The sequence below is a fragment of the Oncorhynchus clarkii genome, chromosome 11, assembly GCF_045791955.1.
Source record: "Oncorhynchus clarkii lewisi isolate Uvic-CL-2024 chromosome 11, UVic_Ocla_1.0, whole genome shotgun sequence".
NCBI lineage: Eukaryota > Metazoa > Chordata > Actinopteri > Salmoniformes > Salmonidae > Oncorhynchus > Oncorhynchus clarkii.
The window spans coordinates 2292501-2314240 of NC_092157.1; the positions used below are offsets into that span (position 1 = coordinate 2292501).

Consider the following 21740-nt stretch of genomic DNA (forward strand, 5'->3'; position numbering starts at 1 on the left):
ACGTTAGGTTAGGTTACGTTAGCTTACGTTATGTTATGTTAGCTTATGTTAGGTTAGCTGATGTTAGCTTACGTTAGCTTACGTTAGGTTAGGTCACGTTAGCTTACGTTAGCTTACGTTAGGTTATGTTAGCTTGTGTTAGCTTATGTTATGTTAGGTTAGCTAGGTTAGCTGATGTTAGGTTAGGTTAGGTTATGTTAGCTTATGTTAGCTGATGTTAGCTTACGTTAGCTTACGTTAGGTTAGGTTACGTTAGCTTACGTTAGCTTACGTTAGGTTAGGTTAGGTTATGTTAGCTTGTGTTAGCTTATGTTATGTTAGGTTAGCTGATGTTAGGTTAGGTTAGGTTATGTTAGCTTGTGTTAGCTTATGTTATGTTAGGTTAGCTGATGTTAGGTTAGGTTAGGTTATGTTAGCTTATGTTATCTTATGTTACGTTAGGTTAGCTGATGTTAGGTTAGGTTATGCTATATGTACAGTATCTACCTTGAGTTTACAAAACATTAAGAACACCTTCCTAATTGCATTGCACAGCCTCCCCTTTTGCCCTCAGAACAGCCTGAATTCGTCGGAGCATGGACAAGGTGTCGAAAGCGTTCCACAGGAATGCTGGGTCATGTTGACTCCAATGCTTCCCACAGTTGTGTCAAGTTTACTGGATGTCCTTTGGGTGGCGGGCCATACTTGATGCACACAGGGAACTGTTGAGTGTGAAAAACACAGCAACATTGTAGTTCTTGACACTCAAATTGGTGCACCTGGCACCTACTACCATATCCGTTCGAAGGCACTTCAATATTTTCTCTTGCCCATTCACCCTCAGAATGTCAGATATACACAATCCATGTCTCAATTGTCTCGAGGCTTAAAAATCCTTCTTTAACCTGTTTCCTCCCCCTTCATCTACACTGATTTGAAGTGGTGTTAACAAGTGACATCAATAAGTGATCATAGCTTTTAGCTGGATTCACCTGGTCAGTCTGTCATGGAAAGAGCAGGTGTTCCTAATGTTTTGTAGACTCAGTGTATATGTATCTGAATGCTAATGTCTCCGGAGAACAAAGGCCAGTATTCTGTAATGTAGGGTCTCCCAGTCTCTGTGTCTAATTGTGCTGTGGTATCCTGTACACTGTCTGTCTCTGTCTCTGTCTCTGTCTCTGTCTCTGTTTCTCTGTCTGTCTGTCTCCATGTGCTGTCTGTCTGTCTCCATGTGCTGTCTGTTTCTCTGTCTGTCTCTGTCTCCATGTGCTGTCTGTTTCTCTGTCTGTCTGTCTGTCTCCATGTGCTGTCTGTTTCTCTGTCTGTCTGTCTGTCTCCATGTGCTATCTGTCTGTCTGTCTGTCTGTCTGTCTCCATGTGCTGTCTGTTTCTCTGTCTGTCTGTCTGTCTCCATGTGCTGTCTGTTTCTCTGTCTGTCTGTCTGTCTCCATGTGCTGTCTGTCTGTCTGTCTGTCTCCATGTGCTGTCTCCATGTGCTGTCTGTCTGTCTCCATGTGCTGTCTGTCTGTCTGTCTGTCTGTCTGTCTGTCTGTCTTCCTTAAGGCACGATCTTGTCTGTTTACAACAGCCTCTGTTGTGCGTTCAGGTTAAGGGCCTCCTCTCCTCTCCTTTCCTCTCCTCTCCTCTCCTCTCCTCTCCTCTCCTCTCCTCTCCTCTCCTCTCCTCTCCTCTCCTCTCCTCTCCTCTCCTCTCCTCTCCTCTCCCAGTATCCCTCCTCTCTCCTCTCCTCTCTCCTCTCCTCTCTCCTCTCCCAGTCTCTCTCTCCTCTCTCCTCTCCTCTCTCCTCTCCTCCCCTCTCCTCTCCTGTCCTCTTTCGGTCCTCCTCCCCCCTCTCTCCTCCCTTCTCCTCTCCTGTCCTCTCTCGGTCCTCCTCTCTTTCTCTCCTCTCTTTCTCTCCTCTCCCAGTCTCCCTCCCCTCTCCCCTCTCCCCTCTCCTGTCCTCTCCTCTCCCAGTCTCCCTCCTCTCCACTCCCAGTCTCCCTCTCCCCTCTCCTCTCCCTCTCTCCTCTTCCGGTCTCCCTCTCCTCTCCTCTTCTCTCCTCTCTTCTCCCAGTCTCCATCCCCTATCCCCTCTTCTCCTCTCCCATTCTCCCTCTCCTCTCGTCTTCTCTCCTCTCCTCTCCCAGTCTCCCTCCCTTTCCCCTCTCCCCTCTTCTCCTCTCCCAGTCTCCCTCTCCTCTCCTCTCTCGGTCTCCCTCTCCTCTCTCTGTCTCCCTCCTCCTGTTCTCTCCTCTCCTCTGTCATGTGACCATGTGGCAATGTCTGGCTGTCTTCTAAACTGTATTTTGTTACTTCCGTTTGCCCTGTAGACTTTGGTCTATATTGTCTGTCTGTGCTTTATGTCATCAGGTCACGTGTCACCCCATGCTAACACGTACTACCACAGAGCTCTGCTCTGAGTGTATGCATCTCTGCATCGCTTCACTCTGTCCCAGCATGCAACACTCACTAAGATAACAACTACCAAAACATCAGCTTCGGAGGGAGTCTTGGTCTTCCTCATGCAGCTCATGTCCTCTCCTTCCCATGCCTCCTCCTCCTCCTGTATGTTACATCTTACCTACCTGTCTACCAAGCTCTCTCTCTCTGACAAAACGTACCGTTACACCATTTACACCGTGCTTTTCCTCTCTTTTAGACCAATCACAGAGAGAAAGACTCCCCCAACCCGGAAACATTCCATATGCTCAGAGTCCCAAAGGTTTTTAACAGCTTTCATTATTCTACTTTGTATAGATAACCATTTCCTATGTCCGGCCCATCGTAGAACCTATGTCCGGCCCATCGTAGAACCTTTGTCCGGCCCATCGTAGAACCTTTGTCCGGCCCATCGTAGAACCTTTGTCCGGCCCATCGTAGAAACTATCTCCGGCCCATCGTAGAACCTATGTCCGGCCCATCGTAGAACCTTTGTCCGGCCCATCGTAGAACCTTTGTCCGGCCCATCGTAGAACCTTTGTCTGGACCATCGTAGAACCTACGTCCGGCCCATCGTAGAACCTTTGTCCGGCCCATCGTAGAACCTTTGTCCAGCCCAACGTAGAACCTTTGTCCAGCCCAACGTAGAACCTATGTCCGGCCCATCGTAGAACCTTTGTCCGGCCCATCGTAGAACCTTTGTCCAGCCCATCGTAGAACCTTTGTCCAGCCCATCGTAGAACCTATGTCCAGCCCATCGTAGAACCTTTGTCCGGCCCAACGTACAACCTTTGTCCAGCCCAACGTAGAACCTTTGTCCAGCCCATCGTAGAACCTTTGTCCAGCCATCCCCAACAAAATGTAAAATTCAGTACCTGAATTCCAATGGACATGTTTTTCCATCAAAGCTATTTATTTGATAAATGATGATATAAACATAAAGTATCGAATCCTCCAGAGATGTGTAGTGATTTCTTTCAGGAAGTCTGTCGAGGCCTCTTGGAGGAGCCAAACCAATAGAGATGAAGCTGTGTATCTCCACAGCCCTTTTGAAAATGGATGTTAACCTTCTGCCTGTGATGAGTTAGAGACTGAGGAATCTCTTGTAGTTCCTCCCACCCCTCAAGGAGTACTTAGCAGGAGAATAACAATCAGATATACACTAAAGTATGTGGACACCTACTTGTCGAACATTTCATGAAAAAATCATTGCCATTAATATGGAGTTGGTCCCCCCTATACTGCTATAACTGCCTCCACTCTTCTGGGAAGGCTTTCCACTAGATGCTGGCACATTGCTACGGGAACTTGCTTCCATTCAAACACACTAGCACTAGTGAGGTCGGGCACTGATGTTGGTGCGATTAGGCCCGGCTCGCAGTCGGCGCTCCAATTCATCCCAAATGTGTTCAATGGGGTTGAGGTCAGGGCTCTGTGCCGGCCAGTCAACTTCTTCCTCACCAATCTCGACAAACCATTTCTGTATGGACCTCACTTTGTGCACGGGGGCATTGTCATGCTGAAACAGGAAAGGGCCTTCCGCAAACTGTTGCCACAAAGTTGGAAGCACAGAATCATCTAGAATGTATGCTGTATCGTTAAGATTTCCCTTCCCTGGAATTAAGGGGCCTGAACCATGAAAAACAGCCCCAGAACATTACTCCTCCTCCACCAAACTTTACAGTTGGCACTATTTATTGGGGTGGTAGCGATCTCCTGGCATCCGCCAAACCAGATTCATCCGCCGAACTGCAAGATGGTGAAGTGCGATTCATCACTCCAGTTTCCACTGCTCCAGAGTCCAATAGCAGCGAGCTTTACACCACTCCAGCCGTCGCTTGGCATTGCATATTGTGATCTTAGGCTTGTGTGCGGCTGCTCGGCCATGGAAACCCATTTCATGAAGCTCCCGACGAACAGTTATTGTGCTGACGTTGCTTCCAGAGGCAGTTTGGAACTCTGTAGTGTGTTGCAACTGAGGACAGACAATTTTTACGTGCTACACGCTTCAGCACTCTGCGGTCCCGTTCTTTGAGCTTGTGTGGCCTACCACATAGCAGGTGAGCCGTTGTTGCTCCTAGACATTTCCACTTCACAATAACAGCACTTACAGTTGACCGGGGCAGCTCTAGCAGGGCAAACATTTGACAAACTGACTTGTTGAAAAGGTGGCATCTCATGACGGTGCCACATTGAAAGTCACTGAGCTCTTCAATAAAGCCATTATACTGTCAATGTTTGGCTATGGAGATTGCATGTCTGTCTGCTCAATTTTATGCAACTTTCAACAACGGGTGTTGCTGAAATAGCTGAATCCACAAATTTGAAAGGGGTGTCCACATAGTTTGTGTATGTAGTGTATCAGTCGCGAAGCTGCTATAGTCACGGAGATACTATAGTCACGGAGATACTATAGTCACGGAGATACTATAGTCACGGAGATACTATAGTCACGGAGATACTATAGTCACGGAGCTGCTATAGTCGCGAAGCTGCTATAGTCACGGAGATACTATAGTCAAGGAGCTGCTATAGTCACGGAGATACTATAGTCACGGAGATACTATAGTCACAGAGATACTATAGTCACGGAGATACTATAGTCACGAAGCTGCTATAGTCACGGAGATACTATAGTCACGAAGCTGCTATAGTCATGGAGATACTATGGTCACGTAGCTACTATAGTAATGGGGCTACTATAGTAACGGGGCTATAGTCACGGAGCTACTATGGTCATGTAGCTACTATAGTAACGGAGCTACTATAGTAACGGGGCTATGGTCATGTAGCTGCTATAGTCACGGAGCTACTATAGTCACGGAGCTACTATAGTCACGGAGCTACTATAGTCGCGGAACTACTATAATCACAGAGCTACTATAGTCGCGGAGCTACTATAGTAACGGAGCTATAGTAACGTAGCTATAGTCGCAGACCTATAGTCACGGAGCTATAGTAACGTAGCTATAGTCGCAGACCTATAGTCACGGAGCTACTATAGTAATTATAGTAATTGAGCTATAGTCACGGAGCTATAGTCGCAGAGCTACTATAGTAACGGAGCTGCTATAGTAACGGAGCTATAGTGACGGAGCTACTATAGTAACGGAGCTATAGTAACGGTCCAACTATAGTAACAGAGCTACTATAGTAACGGAGCTACTATAGTCATGGAGCTACTATAGTCATGGAGCTACTATAGTCACGGAGCTACTATAGTCACGGAGCTATAGTAATGGAGCTATAGTAACGGTCCTACTATAGTAACGGTCCTACTATAGTAACAGAGCTACTATAGTAACAGAGCTACTATAGTCATGGAGCTACTATAGTCATGGAGCTACTATAGTCAAGGAGCTACTATAGTCACGGAGCTACTATAGTAACGGAGCTATAGTAACGGAGCTACTATAGTAACGGAGCTATAGTAACGGAGCTATAGTAACGGAGCTGCTATAGTAACGAGCTGCTATAGTCGTGGAGCTACTATAGTCGCGGAGCTACTATAGTCGCGGAGCTACTATAGTCGCGGAGCTGCTATAGTCGCGTAGATACTATAGTCGCGGAGCTACTATTGTCACGTAGCTACTACAGTCACGTAGATACTATAGTCACGGAGCTACTATAGTCTCGGAGCCATAGTAATTTTCACCTGCAGGTTCCTAGCAGTCATGATGCTTATTCCCCTCCCCTCTTCAGATCTATACATGTGAGAAGCTTCTCTCCCTAAACCCATCCCCAACGCTCTGACCGTCTCACACTAGGCTAGCTGATCAGACCTAGACTATCAGGACAACACCATCAGTACAAACTCCCTCCTAAAACCATTTCAATAAAATTATAAATCATTATTTGGAGAAATAATTTGTATTAGAAACAGATGGTCTGAAATCCCAAATAAGCCAAACCTACCAGCTGGTCAGCATTCTGGGAAAAGACAGAAAGCCAAGTCTGAGAGTGGGTCCAGTTCAGCTGCGTCTCTCCTCCCCCCACAATGCAACGCCAGACGCCCTCCCTCCCCCTATCATGTGCCCCCCTCCCTGTCCCTCCGCCTCCCTACCATGTCCTCCCTCCCCCTATCATGTCCCCTCCCTGTCCCTCCCTCTCCCTACCATGTCCCCTCCCTCCTTGTCCCTTCCCCTATCACATGTCCCCTCCCTCCCCCTGCAATGTCCTCTCCCACCCCCTACCATGTCCCACCCCCCCTGCCATGTCCTCTCCCCCTACCATGTCCTCTCCCTCCCCCTATCATGTCCCCTCCCTCCCCCTATCATGCCCCTCCCTCCCCCTACCATGTCCCCTCCCTCCTTGTCCCTTCCCCTACCATGTCCCCTCCCTCCCCCTATCATGTCCCCTCCCTCCCCCTATCATGTCCCCTCCCTCCCTCCCTGTCCCTCCCTCCCCCTATCATGTCCCCTCCCTCCCCTACCATGTCCCCTCCCTCCTTGTCCCTTCCCCTATCATGTCCCCTCCCTCCCCCTATCATGTCCCCTCCCTCCCTCCCACTATCATATCCCCTCCCTCCCCCTAGCATGTCCCCTCCCCCTATCATGTCCCCTCCCTGCCCCTCCCTCTCCCTACCATGTCCCCTCCCTCCTTGTCCCTCCCCCTATCACATCCCCTCCCTCCCCCTATCATGTCCCCTCCCTCCCCCTACCATGTCCCCTCCCTCCTTGTCCCTTCCCCTATCACATCCCCTCCCTCCCCCTATCATGTCCCCTCCCTCCTTGTCCCTTCCCCTATCACATCCCCTCCCTCCCCCTATCATGTCCCCTCCCTCCCCCTTTCATGTCCCCTCCCTCCCCCTACCATGTCCCCTCCCTCCTTGTCCCTTCCCCCATCACATCCCCTCCCTCCCCCTATCATGTCCCCTCCCTCCTTGTCCCTTCCCCTATCACATCCCCTCCCTCCCCCTATCATGTCCCCTCCCTCCCCCTTTCATGTCCCCTCCCTCCCTCCCTCCCTGTCCCTCCCTCCCCCTATCATGTCCCCTCCCTCCCTCCCTGTCCCTCCCTCCCCCTGCCATGTCCCCTCCCTCCCCCTGCCATGTCCTCCACCTCCCCCTGCCATGTCCCCTCCCACCCCCTGCCATGTCCCCTCCCTCCCCCTGCCATGTCCCCTCCCTCCCCCTACCATGTCCTCTCCCCCATTAATATCCCAGTATTATTAATTGACATGTGGTTCTCATTGTTTAGTTTCTAAAACTCACAGCACACTCCATCAGGAAGCCAGGGGTTGTTCTGTTTTATTCAGTTTGTGAAAACAGCTGTAAACAACTAATGCAGATGTACTTCTACTTAATGACTGAGCATTGTGGGAAGGCTAATTTAACTTTCTCTGTCCGCTACAGGGAATGTTCATGTACATTACAAACCGCCATGAGTTTGGAAGGCTAATATCCACAGCGAACTTTAACACGTCTCACTATAACAGTGATTTGTGGCAAATATTTGAAAATCCAATGGTAGGTCCTCCCTACTTCTTTTTAAATATGTTTTGATGTCATGAGATACGATAGCCATTTCTTTGTATTGTTTGTAGTAAATGAAAACATTTGCTTGAAAAATTTTGTGAACTCTGCTTGGCTGATGATTTACTGTGGATTCTGGGTTGTGTATGGTGCCCATCTGCCTCTGTCTCTCTGCCTCTCTATCCCCCCCCCCCCCCCACTCTCTCTCTCTGTCTCTCTGTCTCTCTCTCTCTGTCTCTCTCTCTCTATCTCCTCTCTCTCTATCCATGTACCAGGACTGGAAGGAGAAATACATCCACCCCAACTACACACGCATCTTCACAGAGAACTACTTAGAAGAGGTGTGTGCACACATGTCAGGTTACATAGAGCTCATTCATACAGTCTACAGCTGGACAGACACACTATAGAGCTCATTCATACAGTCTACAGCTGGACAGACACACTATAGAGCTCATTCATACAGTCTACAGTTGGACAGACACACTATAGAGCTCATTCATACAGTCTGCAGCTGGACAGACACACTATAGAGCTCATTCATACAGTCTACAGCTGGACAGACACACTATAGAGCTCATTCATACAGTCTGCAGCTGGACAGACACACTATAGAGCTCATTCATACAGTCTACAGCTGGACAGACACACTATAGAGCTCATTCATACAGTCTGCAGCTGGACAGACACACTATAGAGCTCATTCATACAGTCTACAGCTGGACAGACACACTATAGAGCTCATTCATGCAGTCTACAGCTGGACAGACACACTATAGAGCTCATTCATACAGTCTACAGCTGGACAGACACACTATAGAGCTCATTCATACAGTCTGCAGCTGGACAGACACACTATAGAGCTCATTCATACAGTCTACAGCTGGACAGACACACTATAGAGCTCATTCATACAGTCTGCAGCTGGACAGACACACTATAGAGCTACAGTCTACAGCTGGACAGACACACTATAGAGCTACAGTCTACAGCTGGACAGACACACTATAGAGCTATAGTCTGCAGCTGGACAGACACACTATAGAGCTCATTCATACAGTCTGCAGCTGGACAGACACACTATAGAGCTCATTCATACAGTCTGCAGCTGGACAGACACACTATAGAGCTCGTTCATACAGTCTGCAGCTGGACAGACACACTATAGAGCTCATTCATACAGTCTACAGCTGGACAGACGCACTATAGAGCTCATTCATACAGTCTACAGCTGGACAGACACACTATAGAGCTCATTCATACAGTCTGCAGCTGGACAGACACACTATAGAGCTCATTCATACAGTCTGCAGCTGGACAGACACACTATAGAGGTCATTCATACAGTCTGCAGCTGGACAGACACACCATAGAGCTCATTCATACCGTCTACAGCTGGACAGACACACTATAGAGCTCATTCATACAGTCTGCAGCTGGACAGACACACTATAGAGCTCATTCATACAGTCTGCAGCTGGACAGACACACTATAGAGCTCATTCATACAGTCTGCAGCTGGACAGGCACACTATAGAGCTCATTCATACAGCCTGCAGCTGGACAGACACACTATAGAGCTCATTCATACAGTCTGCAGCTGGACAGACACACTATAGAGCTCATTCATACAGCCTGCAGCTGGACAGACACACTATAGAGCTCATTCATACAGTCTGCAGCTGGACAGACACACTATAGAGCTCATTCATACAGTCTGCAGCTGAACAGACACACTATAGAGCTCATTCATACAGTCTGCAGCTGGACAGACACACTATAGAGCTCATTCATACAGTCTACAGCTGGACAGACACACTATAGAGCTCATTCATACAGTCTGCAGCTGGACAGACACACTATAGAGCTCATTCATACAGTCTACAGCTGGACAGACACACTATAGAGCTCGTTCATACAGTCTGCAGCTGGACAGACACACTATAGAGCTCATTCATACAGTCTGCAGCTGAACAGACACACTATAGAGCTCGTTCATACAGTCTGCAGCTGGACAGACACACTATAGAGCTCATTCATACAGTCTGCAGCTGGACAGACACACTATAGAGCTCGTTAATACAGTCTGCAGCTGGACAGACACACTATAGAGCTCATTCATACAGTCTGCAGCTGGACAGACACACTATAGAGCTCATTCATACAGTCTACAGCTGAACAGACACACTATAGAGCTCGTTCATACAGTCTGCAGCTGGACAGACACACTATAGAGCTCATTCATACAGTCTACAGCTGGACAGACACACTATAGAGCTCGTTCATACAGTCTGCAGCTGGACAGACACACTATAGAGCTCATTCATACAGTCTACAGCTGGACAGACACACTATAGAGCTCATTCATACAGTCTGCAGCTGGACAGACACACTATAGAGCTCATTCATACAGTCTACAGCTGGACAGACACACTATAGAGCTCATTCATACAGTCTGCAGCTGGACAGACACACTATAGAGCTCATTCATACAGTCTACAGCTGGACAGACACACTATAGAGCTCATTCATACAGTCTACAGCTGGACAGACACACTATAGAGCTCATTCATACAGTCTGCAGCTGGACAGACACACTATAGAGCTCATTCATACAGTCTGCAGCTGGACAGACACACTATAGAGCTCATTCATACAGTCTGCAGCTGGACAGACACACTATAGAGCTCATTCATACAGTCTACAGCTGGACAGACACACTATAGAGCTCATTCATACAGTCTGCAGCTGGACAGACACACTATAGAGCTCATTCATACAGTCTACAGCTGGACAGACACACTATAGAGCATCATTCATACAGTCTACAGCTGGACAGACACACTATAGAGCTCATTCATACAGTCTGCAGCTGGACAGACACACTATAGAGCTCATTCATACAGTCTGCAGCTGGACAGACACACTATAGAGGTCATTCATACAGTCTGCAGCTGGACAGACACACTATAGAGCTCATTCATACAGTCTGCAGCTGGACAGACACACTATAGAGCTCATTCATACCGTCTACAGCTGGACAGACACACTATAGAGCTCATTCATACAGTCTGCAGCTGGACAGACACACTATAGAGCTCATTCATACAGTCTACAGCTGGACAGACACACTATAGAGCTCATTCATACAGTCTACAGCTGGACAGACACACTATACAGCTCATTCATACAGTCTACAGCTGGACAGACACACTATAGAGCTCATTCATACAGTCTGCAGCTGGACAGACACACTATAGAGCTCATTCAGACACACTATAGAGCTCATTCATACCGTCTACAGCTGGACAGACACACTATAGAGCTCATTCATACAGTCTGCAGCTGGACAGACACACTATAGAGCTCATTCATACAGTCTGCAGCTGGACAGACACACTATAGAGCTCATTCATACAGTCTGCAGCTGGACAGGCACACTATAGAGCTCATTCATACAGCCTGCAGCTGGACAGACACACTATAGAGCTCATTCATACAGTCTGCAGCTGGACAGACACACTATAGAGCTCATTCATACAGCCTGCAGCTGGACAGACACACTATAGAGCTCATTCATACAGTCTGCAGCTGGACAGACACACTATAGAGCTCATTCATACAGTCTGCAGCTGAACAGACACACTATAGAGCTCATTCATACAGTCTGCAGCTGGACAGACACACTATAGAGCTCATTCATACAGTCTACAGCTGGACAGACACACTATAGAGCTCATTCATACAGTCTGCAGCTGGACAGACACACTATAGAGCTCATTCATACAGTCTGCAGCTGGACAGACACACTATAGAGCTCATTCATACAGTCTGCAGCTGAACAGACACACTATAGAGCTCATTCATACAGTCTGCAGCTGAACAGACACACTATAGAGCTCGTTCATACAGTCTGCAGCTGGACAGACACACTATAGAGCTCATTCATACAGTCTACAGCTGGACAGACACACTATAGAGCTCGTTCATACAGTCTGCAGCTGGACAGACACACTATAGAGGTCATTCATACAGTCTACAGCTGGACAGACACACTATAGAGCTCATTCATACAGTCTGCAGCTGGACAGACACACTATAGAGCTCATTCATACAGTCTACAGCTGGACAGACACACTATAGAGCTCATTCATACAGTCTGCAGCTGGACAGACACACTATAGAGCTCATTCATACAGTCTACAGCTGGACAGACACACTATAGAGCTCATTCATACAGTCTACAGCTGGACAGACACACTATAGAGCTCATTCATACAGTCTGCAGCTGGACAGACACACTATAGAGCTCATTCATACAGTCTGCAGCTGGACAGACACACTATAGAGCTCATTCATACAGTCTGCAGCTGGACAGACACACTATAGAGCTCATTCATACAGTCTACAGCTGGACAGACACACTATAGAGCTCATTCATACAGTCTGCAGCTGGACAGACACACTATAGAGCTCATTCATACAGTCTACAGCTGGACAGACGCACTATAGAGCTCATTCATACAGTCTACAGCTGGACAGACACACTATAGAGCTCATTCATACAGTCTGCAGCTGGACAGACACACTATAGAGCTACAGTCTACAGCTGGACAGACACACTATAGAGCTACAGTCTACAGCTGGACAGACACACTATAGAGCTATAGTCTGCAGCTGGACAGACACACTATAGAGCTCATTCATACAGTCTGCAGCTGGACAGACACACTATAGAGCTCATTCATACAGTCTGCAGAGGGACAGACACACTATAGAGCTCGTTAATACAGTCTGCAGCTGGACAGACACACTATAGAGCTCATTCATACAGTCTACAGCTGGACAGACGCACTATAGAGCTCATTCATACAGTCTACAGCTGGACAGACACACTATAGAGCTCATTCATACAGTCTGCAGCTGGACAGACACACTATAGAGCTCATTCATACAGTCTGCAGCTGGACAGACACACTATAGAGGTCATTCATACAGTCTGCAGCTGGACAGACACACTATAGAGCTCATTCATACAGTCTGCAGCTGGACAGACACACTATAGAGCTCATTCATACCGTCTACAGCTGGACAGACACACTATAGAGCTCATTCATACAGTCTGCAGCTGGACAGACACACTATAGAGCTCATTCATACAGTCTGCAGCTGGACAGACACACTATAGAGCTCATTCATACAGTCTGCAGCTGGACAGGCACACTATAGAGCTCATTCATACAGCCTGCAGCTGGACAGACACACTATAGAGCTCATTCATACAGTCTACAGCTGGACAGACACACTATAGAGCTCATTCATACAGTCTGCAGCTGGACAGACACACTATTAGAGTACTTAACCTTCATTTTTTCTGATCGTCTTTCAACAATTCCTCATGTTTCTCCATGTAGATAGAGTAGCATAGACTAATCCTTCCTAACTTCCTGAGGTTTTATTTTGTTTGTGAGTTCCTGAGTTCATTGAAATTGTTGAAGTTGATAAATGTAGATTGATTTGTCTTCTGGGGCCTCGTCCTTCTAAACATACCTCTGTGTGTGTGTGTGTGTGTGTGTGTGTGTGTGTGTGTGTGTGTGTGTGTGTGTGTGTGTGTGTGTGTGTGTGTGTGTGTGTGTGTGTGTGTGTGTGTGTGTGTGTAGCCGTGTCCAGATGTGTTCTGGTTCCCGGTCTTCACGGAGCGGGCCTGTGATGAGCTGGTGGAGGAGATGGAACACTACGGGTCCTGGTCTGGAGGCAACCACGAGGTCAGAGGTCAAACATAGTACATACTGTTCCTTTTCCGTATAAACCCAGTCGGATCTGTTATTATTACACAAAGGGCTGGGATTCAACCCAAGGAGCCTTGCAAAACAGAGCCGGCAGATTTTAAAGGCAACTTCCTCATCTGGTGTTCACAGAGCATCCATTCCCTTTAAAATGGTGTTATAGCGCCCCTTGGATTGAACCCTGGCCATGCTGTTGTTAATACTATTGTAGTTAGCTTGGCAGATCTGACTTTAAAACAGAAATTAAAGAGGTTTTGATACCTGTTTTAATTCATGTGCGTCATTTTATGTAGTGCTATATATATTATATTATATATTATTAACTCATGTTCATAGTACAGGTGTGTGGTTCTGAGATACCTGGTGTCTGTGAGTCATGAGGTTGATCTCTGCCTAACGTAGCAAGCGTTAAAGAAAACGCCTGAGCGGCTTTCTGGTCTCTTGCGAGAGAGTAAAAGTAACTGTCGGGGGGGGGTTCTCTTCTGCACTGTTCAACCAATCCAGTGAATGTGGAGGAGGAGTTAAGGTGGAGTGTCTCCTTGATAAGGATCAAAAAAGAGGAAGTCTCAGCACAGGCTCTCTTTCCATTTCCCCTGAAAACCGGATAAACTCGGTTGTAGCCGACCCCATGAAGGGGGGGGGGGGGGGGGGGGGGGGGGGGGGGGTCTCTGCCAAGTCCAGGTCGTTCAGGTTTAAACCCACACACACCCTCATCTGTCATCATCCCTCACATCCATCACCCTGGAGACAGCAGTCTCACACAGCCACACGGAGGAGGTTCTGGTAGGTTCTATCAATGTCCTGTTGTTGCTTCCTGTTTTCTTCCAATCAGGACAAGAGGATCACTGGCGGCTATGAGACCGTGCCGACTGACGACATCCACATGAAGCAGATCGGTTACGATAAGGAGTGGCTACACTTCATCAGAGAGTTCATTTCCCCCGTCACTCTCAAAGTCTTCTCCGGATACTACACCAAGGTATCTGTCTCTCTGTCTGTCCGTCTGTCTGTCCGTCTGTCTGTCCGTCCGTCCGTCTGTCCGTCCGTCTGTCTGTCTGTCTGTCTGTCTGTCTGCCTGTCTGTCTGTCTGTCTGTCTGTCACGTCAACCCTCCTGTCACCTGTCAAGTCAACCCTCCTGTCACGTCAACCCTCCTGTTACCTGTTAAGTCAACCCTCCTGTCACGTCAACCTTCCTGTCACGTCAACCCTCCTGTCACCTGTCACGTCAACCCTCCTGTTACCTGTTAAGTCAACCCTCCTGTTACCTGTTAAGTCAACCCTCCTGTCACGTCAACCTTCCTGTCACGTCAACCCTCCTGTTACCTGTTAAGTCAACCCTCATGTTACCTGTTACGTCAACTCTCCTGTTACGTCAACCCTCCTGTTACATCAACCCTCCTGTTACGTCAACTCTCCTGTTACGTCAACCCTCCTGTTACGTCAACTCTCCTGTTACGTCAACCCTCCTGTTACGTCAACTCTCCTGTTACGTCAACTCTCCTGTTACGTCAACCCTCCTGTTACCTCAACCCTCCTGTTATGCCAACCCTCCTGTTACCTCAACCCCCCCTGTTACCTCAACCCTCCTGTTACGTCAACCCTCCTGTTACCTCAACCCTCCTGTTACGCCAACCCTCCTGTTACCTCAACCCTCCTGTTATGTCAACCCTCCTGTTACTTCAACCCTCCTGTTACGCCAACCCTCCTGTTACATCAACCCTCCTGTTACGTCAACTCTCCTGTTACGTCAACCCTCCTCCATAGTGCATGACAGAGTTATTCAGTATATTTATTCGCAATTATCCAACATCCCCTTCAGATCTATTGTTCGATGCGTCAGTGATTTATACGTTGAGAAAGCAGATAATGACAAAGAGCTTGTGAAAGACATCAAAAGGGTTTCAAGTCAAACTCCTCGTTAAGGCCAAAGAGGAGACACTGTGTTCAGCCTGTGGATCCAGAAAGATTCCCTTTTGAAGAAGATTTCAATGTCCCCTTCCCCTGCAGGACATCTTTACCATTTCTAGTCCAATGAGAGAACTAATAGGATGCCCAGCTTGTACAAAATGAACAGGAACTAGATTTGTTTGGTCTCACCTGTCCACATATTGCAGTTTTGTCATACAACCCAAAGTCACAGATGTCTCAAGTTTTGAGAGAGCGTGCAGTAGGCATGCTGACTGCAGGAATGTCCACCAGAGCTGTTGCCAGATCATTTATTGTTCATTTATCTACCACAAGCCGCCTCAAAAGTTGTTTTAGATAATTTAGCAGTACATCCAACCGGCCTCACAACCGCAGACCATGTGTACCCACACCAGTCCATGACCTCCACATCCGGATTCTTCACCTGCGGGATGGTCTGAGACCAGCCACCCGGACAGCTGATGAAACTGTGGGTTTGCACAACAAAATAATTTCTGCACAAACTATCAGAATCCGTCTGAGGGAAGCTCATCTATGTGCTCGTCGTCCTCACCAGGGTCTTGACCTGAATGCAGTTTGGCGTCGTAACCGACTTCAGTGGGCCAAATACGCACCTTGGTGACCACTGGCACGCTGGAGAAGTGTGCACTTCACGGATGAATCTAATTTTTGTTCAGTGTAAATGTGTGATTTGGGCTGTTCTCCACAGGGCTATGCAGTGATGAACTTCGTGGTGAAGTACACCCCCGGCAGACAGGCCTACCTGAGACCCCATCATGACTCCTCCACATTCACCATCAACGTTGCTCTCAACAGCAAAGGAACTGACTTCCAGGTAAAACATTGTACTGAATCTCAACACAAACGTACACCTCCCTCCCTGTACACCTCCCTCCCTATACACCTCCCTCCCTATACACCTCCCTTCCTATAAACCTCCCTCCCTGTACACCTCCCTCCATGTACACCTCCCTCCCTGTACACCTCCCTATATACCTCCCTATACGCCTCCCTGTACACCTCCCTATATACCTCCCTGTACACCTCCCTGTACACCTCCCTCCCTCCCTATACACCTCCCTGTACACCTCCCTGTACACCTCCCTATACACCACAGTGTTGTGTTCTATCTCCTAGTGGACAGTGTTGTGTTCTATCTCCTAGTGGACAGTGTTCTGTTCTATCCCCTAGTGGACAGTGTTCTGTTCTATCTCCTAGTGGACAGTGTTCTGTTCTATCCCCACAGTGTTGTGTTCTATCTCCTAGTGGACAGTGTACTGTTCTATCCCCACAGTGTTGTGTTCTATCTCCTAGTTGACAGTGTTGTGTTCTATCTCCTAGTGGACAGTGTTGTGTTCTATCTCCTAGTGGACAGTGTTCTGTTCTATCTCCTAGTGGACAGTGTTGTGTTCTATCTCCTAGTGGACAGTGTTGTGTTCTATCTCCTAGTGGACAGTGTTCTGTTCTATCCCCACAGTGTTGTGTTCTATCTCCTAGTAGACAGTGTTGTGTTCTATCCCCACAGTGTTCTGTTCTATCTCCTAGTGGACAGTGTTGTGTTCTATCCCCACAGTGTTCTGTTCTATCTCCTAGTGGACAGTTTTGTGTTCTATCTCCTAGTGGACAGTGTTGTGTTCTATCTCCTAGTGGACAGTGTTGTGTTCTATCTCCTAGTGGACAGTGTTGTGTTCTATCTCCTAGTGGACAGTGTTGTGTTCTATCTCCTAGTGGACAGTGTTGTGTTCTATCTCCTAGTGGACAGTGTTCTGTTCTATCTCCTAGTGGACAGTGTTGTGTTCTATCTCCTAGTGGACAGTGTTGTGTTCTATCTCCTAGTGGACAGTGTTCTGTTCTATCCCCACAGTGTTGTGTTCTATCTCCTAGTAGACAGTGTTGTGTTCTATCCCCACAGTGTTCTGTTCTATCTCCTAGTGGACAGTGTTGTGTTCTATCCCCACAGTGTTCTGTTCTATCTCCTAGTGGACAGTTTTGTGTTCTATCTCCTAGTGGACAGTGGTGTGTTCTATCTCCTAGTGGACAGTGTTGTGTTCTATCTCCTAGTGGACAGTGTTGTGTTCTATCTCCTAGTGGACAGTGTTGTGTTCTATCTCCTAGTGGACAGTGTTGTGTTCTATCTCATAGTGGACAGTGTTCTGTTCTATCCCCACAGTGTTGTGTTCTATCTCCTAGTAGACAGTGTTGTGTTCTATCCCCACAGTGTTCTGTTCTATCTCCTAGTGGACAGTGTTGTGTTCTATCCCCACAGTGTTCTGTTCTATCTCCTAGTGGACAGTTGTGTGTTCTATCTCCTAGTGGACAGTGTTGTGTTCTATCTCCTAGTGGACAGTGTTGTGTTCTATCTCCTAGTGGACAGTGTTGTGTTCTATCTCCTAGTGGACAGTGTTCTGTTCTATCTCCTAGTGGACAGTGTTATGTTCTATCCCCAGTGTTGTGTTCTATCTCCTAGTGGACAGTGTTGTGTTCTATCTCCTAGTGGACAGTGTTGTGTTCCATCTCCTAGTGGACAGTGTTCTGTGGACAGTGTTCTGTTCTATCCCCAGTGTTGTGTTCTATCTCCTAGTGGACAGTGTTGTGTTCTATGTCCTAGTGGACAGTGTTCTGCTCAATTTCCTAGTGGACAGTGTTGTGTTCTATCTCCTAGTGGACAGTGTTGTGTTCTATCTCCTAGTGGACAGTGTTCTGTTCTATCCCCTAGTGGACAGTGTTGTGTTCTATCTCCTAGTGGACAGTGTTGTGTTCTATCTCCTAGTGGACAGTGTTGTGTTCTATCTCCTAGTGGACAGTGTTGTGTTCTATCTCCTAGTGGACAGTGTTGTGTTCTATCTCCTAGTGGACAGTATTGTGTTCTATCTCCTAGTGGACAGTGTTGTGTTCTATCCCCAGTGTTGTGTTCTATCTCCTAGTGGACAGTGTTGTGTTCTATCTCCTAGTGGACAGTGTTGTGTTCTATCTCCTAGTGGACAGTGTTGTGTTCTATCTCCTAGTGGACAGTGTTGTGTTCTATCTCCTAGTGGACAGTGTTGTGTTCTATCTCCTAGTGGACAGTGTTGTGTTCTATCTTCTAGTGGACAGTGATGTGTTCTATCCCCACAGTGTTCTGTTCTATCTCCTAGTGGACAGTGTTGTGTTCTATCTCCTAGTGGACAGTGTTGTGTTCTATCTCCTAGTGGACAGTGTTCTGTTCTATCTCCTAGTGGACAGTGTTCTGTTCTATCTCCTAGTGGACAGTGTTGTGTTCTATCTCCTAGTGGACAGTGTTGTGTTCTATCTCCTAGTGGACAGTGTTGTGTTCTATCCCCACAGTGTTCTGTTCTATCTCCTAGTGGACAGTGTTGTGTTCTATCCCCACAGTGTTCTGTTCTATCTCCTAGTGGACAGTGTTGTGTTCTATCCCCACAGTGTTGTGTTCTATCTCCTAGTAGACAGTGTTGTGTTCTATCCCCACAGTGTTCTGTTCTATCTCCTAGTGGACAGTGTTGTGTTCTATCCCCACAGTGTTCTGTTCTATCTCCTAGTGGACAGTTTTGTGTTCTATCTCCTAGTGGACAGTGGTGTGTTCTATCTCCTAGTGGACAGTGTTGTGTTCTATCTCCTAGTGGACAGTGTTGTGTTCTATCTCCTAGTGGACAGTGTTGTGTTCTATCTCATAGTGGACAGTGTTCTGTTCTATCCCCACAGTGTTGTGTTCTATCTCCTAGTAGACAGTGTTGTGTTCTATCCCCACAGTGTTCTGTTCTATCTCCTAGTGGACAGTGTTGTGTTCTATCCCCACAGTGTTCTGTTCTATCTCCTAGTGGACAGTTGTGTGTTCTATCTCCTAGTGGACAGTGTTGTGTTCTATCTCCTAGTGGACAGTGTTGTGTTCTATCTCCTAGTGGACAGTGTTGTGTTCTATCTCCTAGTGGACAGTGTTCTGTTCTATCTCCTAGTGGACAGTGTTATGTTCTATCCCCAGTGTTGTGTTCTATCTCCTAGTGGACAGTGTTGTGTTCTATCTCCTAGTGGACAGTGTTGTGTTCCATCTCCTAGTGGACAGTGTTCTGTGGACAGTGTTCTGTTCTATCCCCAGTGTTGTGTTCTATCTCCTAGTGGACAGTGTTGTGTTCTATGTCCTAGTGGACAGTGTTCTGCTCAATTTCCTAGTGGACAGTGTTGTGTTCTATCTCCTAGTGGACAGTGTTGTGTTCTATCTCCTAGTGGACAGTGTTCTGTTCTATCCCCTAGTGGACAGTGTTGTGTTCTATCTCCTAGTGGACAGTGTTGTGTTCTATCTCCTAGTGGACAGTGTTGTGTTCTATCTCCTAGTGGACAGTGTTGTGTTCTATCTCCTAGTGGACAGTGTTGTGTTCTATCTCCTAGTGGACAGTATTGTGTTCTATCTCCTAGTGGACAGTGTTGTGTTCTATCCCCAGTGTTGTGTTCTATCTCCTAGTGGACAGTGTTGTGTTCTATCTCCTAGTGGACAGTGTTGTGTTCTATCTCCTAGTGGACAGTGTTGTGTTCTATCTCCTAGTGGACAGTGTTGTGTTCTATCTCCTAGTGGACAGTGTTGTGTTCTATCTTCTAGTGGACAGTGATGTGTTCTATCCCCACAGTGTTCTGTTCTATCTCCTAGTGGACAGTGTTGTGTTCTATCTCCTAGTGGACAGTGTTGTGTTCTATCTCCTAGTGGACAGTGTTCTGTTCTATCTCCTAGTGGACAGTGTTCTGTTCTATCTCCTAGTGGACAGTGTTGTGTTCTATCTCCTAGTGGACAGTGTTGTGTTCTATCTCCTAGTGGACAGTGTTGTGTTCTATCCCCACAGTGTTCTGTTCTATCTCCTAGTGGACAGTGTTGTGTTCTATCCCCACAGTGTTCTGTTCTATCTCCTAGTGGACAGTGTTGTGTTCTATCCCCACAGTGTTCTGTTCTATCTCCTAGTGGACAGTTTTGTGTTCTATCTCCTAGTGGACAGTGTTGTGTTCTATCTCCTAGTGGACAGTGTTGTGTTCTATCTCCTAGTGGACAGTGTTGTGTTCTATCTCCTAGTGGACAGTGTTCTGTTCTATCTCCTAGTGGACAGTGTTATGTTCTATCCCCAGTGTTGTGTTCTATCTCCTAGTGGACAGTGTTGTGTTCTATCTCCTAGTGGACAGTGTTGTGTTCCATCTCCTAGTGGACAGTGTTCTGTGGACAGTGTTCTGTTCTATCCCCAGTGTTGTGTTCTATCTCCTAGTGGACAGTGTTGTGTTCTATGTCCTAGTGGACAGTGTTCTGCTCAATTTCCTAGTGGACAGTGTTGTGTTCTATCTCCTAGTGGACAGTGTTGTGTTCTATCTCCTAGTGGACAGTGTTCTGTTCTATCCCCTAGTGGACAGTGTTGTGTTCTATCTCCTAGTGGACAGTGTTGTGTTCTATCTCCTAGTGGACAGTGTTGTGTTCTATCTCCTAGTGGACAGTGTTGTGTTCTATCTCCTAGTGGACAGTGTTGTGTTCTATCTCCTAGTGGACAGTATTGTGTTCTATCTCCTAGTGGACAGTGTTGTGTTCTATCCCCAGTGTTGTGTTCTATCTCCTAGTGGACAGTGTTGTGTTCTATCTCCTAGTGGACAGTGTTGTGTTCTATCTCCTAGTGGACAGTGTTGTGTTCTATCTCCTAGTGGACAGTGTTGTGTTCTATCTCCTAGTGGACAGTGTTGTGTTCTATCTCCTAGTGGACAGTGTTGTGTTCTATCTTCTAGTGGACAGTGATGTGTTCTATCCCCACAGTGTTCTGTTCTATCTCCTAGTGGACAGTGTTGTGTTCTATCTCCTAGTGGACAGTGTTGTGTTCTATCTCCTAGTGGACAGTGTTCTGTTCTATCTCCTAGTGGACAGTGTTCTGTTCTATCTCCTAGTGGACAGTGTTGTGTTCTATCTCCTAGTGGACAGTGTTGTGTTCTATCTCCTAGTGGACAGTGTTGTGTTCTATCCCCACAGTGTTCTGTTCTATCTCCTAGTGGACAGTGTTGTGTTCTATCCCCACAGTGTTCTGTTCTATCTCCTAGTGGACAGTGTTGTGTTCTATCCCCACAGTGTTGTGTTCTATCTCCTAGTAGACAGTGTTGTGTTCTATCCCCACAGTGTTCTGTTCTA

At 47.2% G+C, this 21740-nt stretch overlaps 1 protein-coding gene across 2 annotated transcripts in view; it reads left to right on the forward strand.

The window, feature by feature from the left end:
- Positions 1-21740, forward strand: part of LOC139420124 (procollagen-lysine,2-oxoglutarate 5-dioxygenase 2-like) — a 155015-nt gene that overhangs the window by 110370 nt on the left and 22905 nt on the right. Inside the window, exons 14-19 of one of the 2 annotated variants that reach the window (XM_071169863.1) lie at positions 2639-2701; positions 7772-7885; positions 8167-8232; positions 13552-13656; positions 14510-14656; positions 16314-16439. In XM_071169863.1, coding sequence (XP_071025964.1) covers positions 2639-2701; positions 7772-7885; positions 8167-8232; positions 13552-13656; positions 14510-14656; positions 16314-16439 — 621 coding nt within the window. The remainder of the gene's footprint in view (positions 1-2638; positions 2702-7771; positions 7886-8166; positions 8233-13551; positions 13657-14509; positions 14657-16313; positions 16440-21740) is intronic. The other variant, XM_071169864.1, reaches the window with a different exon arrangement.